Source organism: Eutrigla gurnardus (assembly GCF_963514095.1).
Source record: "Eutrigla gurnardus genome assembly, chromosome: 1".
NCBI lineage: Eukaryota > Metazoa > Chordata > Actinopteri > Perciformes > Triglidae > Eutrigla > Eutrigla gurnardus.
This window is the reverse complement of record NC_139915.1, coordinates 6,699,056-6,709,079: the sequence shown is the minus strand read 5'-3', so window position 1 is coordinate 6,709,079 and position 10,024 is coordinate 6,699,056. Positions and strand designations below refer to the sequence as shown.

At 44.9% G+C, this 10,024-nt stretch overlaps 1 protein-coding gene across 5 annotated transcripts; it reads left to right on the top strand.

Annotated features, from left to right (window-relative positions):
- Positions 1 to 3,784: 3,784 nt before the first annotated feature.
- On the top strand, positions 3,785 to 9,567 carry LOC311012836 (uncharacterized protein). 5 transcript variants are annotated; one of them, XM_084008584.1, is made up of 5 exons: positions 3,785 to 4,256; positions 5,057 to 6,270; positions 6,361 to 6,488; positions 7,044 to 7,641; positions 7,753 to 9,567. In XM_084008584.1, the coding sequence occupies exons 1-2, from the start codon at positions 4,086 to 4,088 to the stop codon at positions 6,101 to 6,103; spliced, it is 1,218 nt and encodes a 405-aa protein (XP_083864710.1). In that variant the 5' UTR covers positions 3,785 to 4,085; the 3' UTR covers positions 6,104 to 6,270; positions 6,361 to 6,488; positions 7,044 to 7,641; positions 7,753 to 9,567. The 5 variants fall into 5 exon arrangements, with proteins under 5 accessions (XP_083864710.1, XP_083864709.1, XP_083864712.1 ...); XM_084008583.1 differs by having other exon boundaries at positions 7,044 to 8,071; positions 8,476 to 9,567; XM_084008586.1 differs by lacking the exon at positions 7,044 to 7,641 and having other exon boundaries at positions 8,476 to 9,567.
- The last annotated feature ends 457 nt before the right edge of the window (positions 9,568 to 10,024 follow it).

Below are 10,024 nucleotides of genomic sequence, written 5' to 3'. Positions count from 1 at the left end.
GCTGTAAATTGTGTCAGTTCGAAAAATGCGAGCGAGCTGAGCAGGTAATAATAATAATAATAATACATTTTATTTAGAAAGCGCCTTTCACGCCACGCAAGGACACTGTACAGCATAGTTAAAATCATCAAGCACCAAAACACAAAATAAATCATCAATAAATAAATACCAGAACACAAGAGCACAGAATAAACAAAATTAAAAACATCAGTAAAAATGAATAATGAAAAGAACAAATAGATAAAACTGTGCAGAATAAAAGGGAGATGTTAGGGTGAGAGGTGGTGGAGTGGATAAGCAATTTTAAACAGGTGGGTTTTGAGTTTTGTTTTGAAAAGAGGGAGAGAGTCAATGTTACGGATGTGAGATGGTAAAGAATTCCAGAGTCGGGGAGCAGAGCGACTGAAAGCTCTGCTCCCCATGGTGCTGAGGAGAGCAGGGGGCACAGTGAGGTGGAGAGAGGAGGAAGATCTGAGGGAGCATGCTGGAGTGGCAACGTGAAGAAGGTCAGACAGGTACGGAGGGGCGAGGTTGTGGATAGCCTTGAAAGTATACAGAAGGATTTTGAATTGTATTCGGAGTGCAACTGGAAGCCAGTGAAGTTGCTGTAGGATGGGGGTGATATGGTGGGAAGAAGGAGTTTTGGTTATGACACGTGCAGCAGAGTTTTGAACCAGTTGAAGCTTATGGAGAGACTTGTGAGGGAGACCGAAGAGGAGAGAGTTGCAGTAATCGAGACGGGAGGTGACGAGACTATGGACAAGGATGGAGGCGGTGTTGGGAGTGAGGGAGGGACGGAGTCGATTGATATTACGTAGGTGGAAGTAGGCAGCCCGAGTGGTGTTATTGATGTGAGCTTTGAATGATAGAGTGCTGTCAAGGATGACACCCAGATTCTTAACCTGAGGGGAGGGGGAAACTGAGGAGCTGTCGATAAGAAGGGGGGGGAAACGGTCAAATTTGGAAAGTGTAGATTTGGTGCCAATTAGGAGGATTTCTGTTTTTTCACTGTTTAATTTGAGGAAGTTGGAAGTGAACCAGGATTTGATTTCGGATAAGCAGGTGGTGAGGGAAGAGGGTGGGAGTGCGGAGTTTGGTTTACTGGAAAGGTAGAGCTGGGTGTCATCCGCGTAGCAGTGATAATGAATATTGTATTTACGGAAGATGATGCCAAGGGGGAGGAGATAGGTGAGGAAGAGAAGGGGCCCCAGGACAGAGCCCTGGGGCACACCTGTAGTGACTGGGGAGGGGTCAGACTTGAAGGATTTGAGCTGGATGAACTGAGTGCGGCCTGAGAGATAGGAGTGGAACCAGTGAAGGGGGGTGTGGATGATGCCGATGGAGGAGAGTCTACGAAGGAGGATGGGGTGTGAAATGGTGTCAAAGGCTGCACTTAGGTCGAGGAGGATGAGGATGGAAAGTGAACCGGAATCAGCTCCAGTGAGAAGATCATTGGTGATTTTTATGAGTGCAGTTTCGGTGCTGTGGCGGGGGCGGAAACCAGATTGGAAAGGGTCATAGAGGGAGTTTTTAGTTAAGTGGGTGTGTAATTGGGTCGCGACTACGTTTTCTAGGATTTTGGATATGAAAGGTAGGTTGGAGATGGGGCGGAGATTATTGTAATTGTTGGGGTCTAAGCCAGGTTTTTTCAGGACAGGGGTGATAGCTGCCGTTTTGAGGGGTGAGGGAACAGTACCGGTGGTGAGTGAAGAGTGAATGATGGCAGATATGAGGGGAAGCACAGAGGGGAGACAAGATTTGACAAGGGTGGTGGGAAGGGGGTCAAGCTGACAGGTAGAGGGTTTGGATTTACGGATGAGGTCATGGATTTGAAGGTCAGTGGGAAGTTGGAAATTAGAGAAGTGCTGACAGTGTGGTAGAGGGGCTGGTGAGAGGAGAGGAAGTGCAGGTGGGAGAGAAGGGAGTGAGTCTGAGTCTAAGTGTTGGTGAATGATGGAGATTTTGTCATAGAAAAACTGCATTAGGGAGTTACAGGTGTCAGTTGAATACAGGTGGGGAGGTAAGGAGTCAGGTGGGTGGAGAGTTCTGTTGAGCAGTGTGAACAGTAATCTGGTGTTTCCTTCATTGGAGATTATCTGAGCGGAGTAGTGATTTGTTTTGGCTTGGGTGATTGAGTCCTTGTAGTGGCGTATGTGGGTTATGTACATTTCTTTATGAATAGTGAGTCCAGTTTTCTTATAGAGTCGTTCCAGTTGGCGGCCTTTAGATTTCATAGAGCGGAGATGAGGGGTATACCAGGGGGCAGTTGTGGAGAAGGAAACAGAGCGTGTTTTGAGTGGAGCGAGGGAGTTGAGGATGTTGTTTAAACGTGTATTGTAGAGGGTTATCCTTTCATCAGAGGTGGTAGAATAGTCCGGGATTGGGAATAGTGTCAATGATGGAGCAGAGAGTGTCAATGTTAATGTTCTTTAAGTTCCGGAATGAAATGAAGCGTGATGACTTGATTCTTGAAAGGCAGAGTGCAGTGCTAAAAGAGATGAGGAAATGGTCACTCACATGGAGATCATCAGCTGTGCAGTTGGAGGGGGTGAGGCCAGAGCAGCAGATTAGGTCCAGAGTGTGTCCTTTTGTGTGTGTTGGGAAGTTGATGAATTGATGGAGTCCAAAACTGTCCAGGCATGATGAAAAGTCTCTGGTGAGGGGTCAATTAATGTTGTCCATGTGTATATTGAAGTCCCCCAGTAAGATGATATTTGGTGATAGAGTGGATAGATGCGTGAGTAAAACAGCAAAATCATCTCAGGTACTCCTGAGCGCTTTAGAAATGAGTGCTGAGCGCTTCGATTTTCGTTGAAAATGAAGAGAGGCAGAAAGCCTCGCCCCAAGACTCTAATTAAAAAGCCCAAAAATAAGCCTTCAGACATATTTATTGTCGGGAGTGCGGTCAGAATTTGGCCGGTAATAGTGCGTTTGTGGAAGAGTCAACAACATTTTGCATCGAGACGTTGAAAAAGCGCAATATGTCCAAAAAGCATACTACATGCCATGAAAAGTGTGTTACAGTTTTTCTCCATTGGTTTGGCTCTTTTCTTGAAACAGAAATTACATTCTCAAAACAACATGGACATATCTCCAAACCACTTGGCAATTGTCCACAACAGAATTGCATTTCTCATTAATTTCATCAAATTGCAATTGTCTTAGTACATGTCTCAATATCTCATTACATCTTTGCAAATGATTAAGTCCAGGTAGCCTACATTTAGCACAATTTCCAAGTGAATAGATCTTGTTGATCTAAAGTGATTGTCGATTCTCAGTCTAATGGTTGTTCTCTGCAATATATATATATTAGGGCTGTCAAAGTTAACGCGTTAACGCAACATCCTCTTAACGGCGTTAATTTTTTTAACGCGCGATTAACGCTCGGTATTAAAAAAAAAAAAAACGCGCATTGTATGATTTATGGCCGTCGGTGGCACCTGTAGTCTTGATCCAGAGGGAAGGTGCGCGTCCACAGGCAGCGGTGTTTCCCCGCGTCCCATTCATTGTATTCTGGTAGCGTTGCGGCGAATGTCGACAGACGGCGCGCGAGTTGGCCGCTAAGTCGAATCTACTTTATGCTAATCAGAGGCGCCGGGCTCGACTCGCCGCCTCGGGAACGCTCGCGAACGCTCGCAAAAATATGTTGTTTGAAGGAGAGCGCCTGTCAATCATCCTCTAGTGGCAGCCCACCAAGCGTGCAATAGAGTGGTGAAGTCCCGCCCCTCCATTTCCGGGACATGGGTCCTCAAAAGCAAAAAAATATCGATGCGATTCAATAGAGTGGTGAAGTCCCGCCCCTCCATTTCCGGGACATGGGTCCTCAAAAGCAAAAAAATATCAATGCGATTCAATGGGTAGATACAAATTATTTTCTGGTCCCGTTTGAATTGTGCCATGGATTTCACATATGTTCTTTGTGATATTTAAAGAAAATTTTTCACGCAAAGAAGACGACAATTAAGCGCGAAGAGTTTTGATAAAGTTAGGTTTTGTGTGAGCCGCTTTGTGAACTACAGCTCCTCGCTGTTCTCGTCGCGAATGATATACGTCACCACCCGCCGAGTCCGAAGTCCGCCGAGATGGCTGTTTCTCTGCTCCACTTCACCGCTTTTTTCCAAGGGCAGAATAAAAGTATCGAAAGGGGGGAGAACCACTATAAGTCGGGTCATGTGGAGAGCCTCAACTTCGCCGATGGGGAGATGGTTGGCCTTGTTCACGCCAGTCAAAGGGAGCGGCGCTACAAGGCATCGGTGAGTATTATAACTCCACTAGCTAACTACGTTAGCAACAGTGTCCGCCTTTTTTTCCCTCCGACTTGTGAACTCGTACTAGATCGATCTGACATGCTCATTGTGCAGAGTGACGAAATTACAGCTACCGGTACGTACCTACAATCAATCAATCAATCAATCAATCAATCAATCAATCAATCAATCAATCAATCAATCAATAAATAAATACAGTGACTCCCGATACTTTAGGATGTGGTGTTAGAGGACTAATTCATCTGTCTAACCATCATAACTATTACACCTGAAACTGTAAACACAGCTGATCGATCGGAAAAATATACCGCTGGAGTGAATTTCACTTCACTTTCTTGCTGCATATATCTGGTGACAGCATCCCGCACTGTGTATCCTCGAGCTCTGACTTGAACCAGGCCACATCCTCCAAGCAGACCTCTCTGGCTAAAGGGTAATAGGTCTCATCCACCTCAGTCTATCTATCTATCTACCTATCTACCTATCTACCTATCTATCTATCTAGATCTCTATCTAGATCTCTCTATATATATATAATATATAGGGAGATCTGTCAGGCAGGTAGACTGAGATCTGTCAGGCAGGTAGACTGAGATCTGTCAGGCATATACTGGGGAATATACAGCATATACAGAATAGCATATACTATACCTGTGGTTTTAAATACTGTGTGTGTGTGTGTGTGTGTGTGTGTGTGTGTGTGTAAAATTTAAAATCACACTGCATTATCCACATAGTCAACCATGATCACAGAATTAATAGTCTCCCTCCTGTTGTTTTGACAGATCTCCTTGGGGGACGATGGCAGCATTTTGAAGACTTCCTGTAAGTGCCCAGTGGGGGACTTCAAATGCAGCCATTCAGCAGCCATTGCAATTTTTGCAATGCGCGAGCTCAGTGTTACTGATGTCCAGTGTCGGTGGAGAAAAAGCTCTACTGCGAAAGTGACACTGCCAGTGTCAGAGCTGTATCCCCAGGTGGAGGAGACCTACAACCCTCTGGCCAGAGAGGTCTGCTCGGAGGATGTGGCCTGGTTTAAATCTGAGCTTCAGGACACACAGTGTGGGATGGCGTGGCTGCTTTCACCAGAGCCAGAGCTCCAGCATCAGGGTGTTCTAACTGTGCCTGAGCTGGTGAGGCAGTTCAAGTGTCAGGGGCTGGAGAGAGTCCTGGCTGAACTGGAACTGACGGAGGCTCAACGTCAAAGCATCCAAACAACCACTGTGGGGCAGAGGAGAAATCCTCAGTGGCAGCGGCACAGGCAGGGAAGGCTTACAGCAAGTAACTTTGGAGCTGTCCTCTCACGGCGGTCTGCTTCTCCCTCTCCATCCCTCATGAAGAGGCTGCTTGGAGGACAGAATCTGGATGGAGTGCTTGCTGTGAACTGGGGGGTGATGAATGAGCGAGAGGGGGTGAAAGCGTTTGAACAGGCTTGTCAGGTGGAGGTGCGTGATTGTGGACTCTGTGTGAGCAAATCGGGCATCCTGGGAGCGTCACCTGATGGCTTTGTCAGTTCATCTGCCCTGCTCCAGGTGAAGTGCCCCTACAGCCAACGGAACTCCACCATCACTGAGGCTGTCCAGTCAGCATCTTTTTGTTTGTGTGTGGAGGGGCAGGGTTTTCGACTCAAGGAGACCCATGCGTACTGGCACCAGGTCCAAGGTCAGCTCCACCTAACGGATCGGGACCTGTGCTATTTTGTGGTGTGGACCACCAAGGAGGCAGCAGTCATCCCCATCCCCAAAGACCCTGCGTGGGGACAAAACCTCCTCATTCTTGAGGATTTCTACCGGCAGCACATTCTCCCAGTGTTGATCAGTAGAGAGGACTGAATCTGTATATAGTATGTAAATAGTTCTTTTGTTCAATAGAGTGTTCTTTTGTTCGTGTTCCAATCATTTTGGGAGACAATGGATCAGCGTTCCTGTCGCGTCTCCTGTCAGTACCTGTTAGCAGGGAAGCCAATGATCCTAATACAAACTAAAGGAGCAACAAAAAGGTACCAAGGTCAATTCATTTAATCAGTCAAACTTATTTACAGAGACAGGTGTGTAACCCCCCCCCCCCAACCCTCTCTCACCCCCTGCAGGCTCTGTGGGCACAGATGAGCGGCCAGGTGAACGTGGAGGTGGACCAGATCAGAGACCACTACCAGAACGTGGCCTCCAAGAACTGCAGAACATGTCCGTGGAGCTGTGGACATGCACGGTTCCCTACGTACGTAAAGTGAAACTAACACATTATATATGTCCATTACACATCCCATGTCTTTATTTATTCAGTTTATTTTAATAGTAATAATTATGACTAACATTCAGTGAAGACTTAAAATTCAGTATCTCCAAAATTGAAATATTGCAAAATAAAACATTTCTTAAAGCATTTTTAATATAGAAATGTTGGCTTTCTGAAAACTATGTACAATATGCACTGGAAATTGACTTTTCCGTGATATAGTAATGTAATTATTTGTTGATAATTACCCCCCCCCAGACAATTCCTCTCTTTTTTGGTTCTGACCCGTTTGCATCCCTGATATACCATTCACTCTCTTTTCTCTCTCTATCTCTCTTGTACCCTCCCCCCCATGGTTACTTGTTGCTTATGAGACCTGCCATGTAGGAAAAAGTAGAAAAAGTTTTAAATTAAAAGCCCTACAACCTTTCATACACGGTTCAGTGATATTGATTTGATTTTGATCAGAGAAATAAGCACCACTCTTTTTGTCAACTAATTGGTTACCAGTTTTACTTGTTTTCCTTTCCCTTTTAGATTCATGCCAGGACAGTGAAGAGGAATGCCACCAATTAGTTGACAGAAAGAGTGGTGCTTATTTCTCTGATCAGTGGCTGTTGAAGATTAACTAGTGCACAGCACAGCTGCACCAGCACGTCAGCGGAACTCCTGAGGTGGGAGGGGATGACCTGAAGGATTTTGAAGTCCTTGATGCGCGCATTCGCCCTTTCGACGTGGATGCGGTTACGCGCCACTTCTCGCGTTGCCCGCACCTCGCTCTCCGTGAACTTCCCGTTATTCAGGAAAGGCGGAATGTTCACAGACACACCTTCTGGTACAATGTCAGATATTAAAAATCCCTTGTCTGCTATCACCATGTCTCCAGCCTCCAGGTGGTCAAGCAGACCTGACTGGATGGTGATGGCCTTGTCAGACACAGAGCCTGGGAACAAGGAGCTACAGAAGGTGATCACGCCGTTAGGAGCGACACCAATCAGCACTTTAAAAGAGTACATCCCTCTGTAGGTCGAATACATCATCTTGGCCTTGTCCATCTCCTTTGGAGCAGCCACCTGGATGTCGGTGCAGTCGATGATGATCCTGCAGTTGCTGGCAGAGGGCACAAAGGATGCAGGCATGCTCTCCCTGTTCTTGTGTCGACTGGGCACAGCTGCCATCATGTTCCTGAACAGTAGCTTATGCAGCAAATGAATGATTGTCTTAACTACATTTGCTACTGTTGCAGTGCTGCAGGAAAACAGCTGGGCCAAGTGCAGGTTGGTGTAGTTCTGGCGAACCTTCATGAGCGCCATGAACACCTGAGACTCCATCGTCAGTCCTTCAACCTTCCATCCAGCTGCATAGACGATGGAGCCCTCAAAGCGCTGCACCAGCCCCACCACCTTTCTAAACATCGCCTTATCTGGAAGGCCAGTCTCCATCCTGATGACTTCATCACTCCGACCTTCAGGAGAGTAGATGTCTCTGTTTTGACAGACTAGACTAGAGTCCTGGCAAACAACGGTGCCCTCAGCCTCCTCCGTCTCTCCTCCATTGGGTCCTGGGTAGATCTCATTCCCTTTCACCTTGCAGTATGTGTGGTCGATGTGATCAATGTGGTCAGGGTCAGGGGACTCATTTGATGGTTGGGTTGGGCGGGTAGGGGTAGTCTTCGACCACTTAAAAAGACATGGGCCCTTTTCTTTGCCATGTGGAAAATGGCAGCCACACACCCTAGAATGTTCATTTGGCACGCTGTCTGCACGTCTGTAAAACAAAATGGGAAAAAAAACATTACCATTGATACTATCGATGGCAGTGTTATGGTATACTTGTGTGAGTGGTTTACTGTTTTTCTTCTCTTGATTTATCAGTGGAAAACGTGCCATGTGTTATCACTGCAAGTGAGTGCTGTCAGTCCCATTGTAGATCCTTGCTTATGTGTGTCTTGTTTTCCTTTCCCCTTTAGACTAGTGCCAGGACAGTGAAGACGTCGCCCTCACCGTGAGCTTCAACGTGGTGTGACTGAAGATGGTTACAGTTAATGATTACAAAGTACAATATTGTTTTGGCAAAATAGATTTTGCATTTATTGCCATATGAACAATATGAAAAAAAAAAACTAACATCAAGTTGGTGTCATCAACTCTTGGCACAGACGCATTCTTGATATGAACAGTAATAATAATTCTCAAGCAAAAACTTAAATTGTAGTTGCACTACAGACCAAGGTTAAGGTCATAAATTTCACAATTAGAAGTGCACATTAGGGAGAAATAAACAGTAAACAAGTCGGGGATATTTGAGTGTGCAACTTTTTTTGTCTTCTGGGCAAAGAGGTGGGGAGCAGTGTGCAATTGCGAAGTAGAACATCTTAGAGGGAACAGTGATTTTAGGACTGTTTTTTACATACCTGTAATCATAATCATATCCAGATATCATATCCAACATCTGGTTGTATTTTACTGGTGAATAGGACCCACCGGTGTATTTTCAATGGAAAAAAGGTACAATTTACACACATGTTTTTTCATTATGTTGTAATGACACAGCAATGGGTTTATATGTTTTATTATGACAATAAAAAAAATCATGTACAGTACCAGTCAAAGGTTTGGACACAGTCTTACAATTACAACAAACCCTAGATAGTGTTGCTTTAAGTGGCGTGCCTGGGAGTGGCTACCCTGTGGACTACTTTGTAGTTGCCATAATAGCACACAATCAAAGACCTTTTATTAATTGCAAGTGAGTGCTGTCAGTCCTGTAGATCCTTGCTTATGTGTCTTGTTTTCCTTTCCCCTTTAGACTCGTGCCAGGACAGTGAAGAGGAAAACGTCCCATGTGTTATCACTGCAAGGGAGTGCTGTCAGTCCCATTGTAGATCCTTGCTTAATGTGTGTCTTGTTTTTCTTTCCCCTTTAGACAGGATAGTGAAGACGTCACCCTCACCTTGAGCTTCACCTTGTGCCTGAAGATGTCTACCCTGTGTCCTATTTTGTCAAACAGTACTGTCCTGCTTATTAAGTCAATGGTTTCAAATAAAAAATACCAAAACAAATTTTGACAATGATTTTTTTTTTGATGCACAAATACATCAAACATGTAGGAAATTTGTTCAATTTGTGACTACATTGTTTTTGTATAAATCCTATGTCACTGAGCTTTTTGTGAATTTCAACAGGGGTACTTCCTACTTCCTAATAAAAAACGTTTTGTTGCATTATCAATTATATTTTTTGAAATATAGCCATTATTTCACAAATTCTGCTGGGGAATGTAAACTTATGAGCACAACTGTAACTATTGTCTTGCCCCCAGTGATGAAATCACAACCACAAAGTCACATGATTTCTATCACATGATACCTCTGCTTGAATTTAACACCAATCATGTTCACTTGAATGAAGAAAAAGAAAATGCACTAGAGTTAAGTGTCCCACATTAAACTAATCCGCCCTATCATGTGCAACATGCACAAGACAATTTATCTGAAATGAATATTGAACTTGAAAATT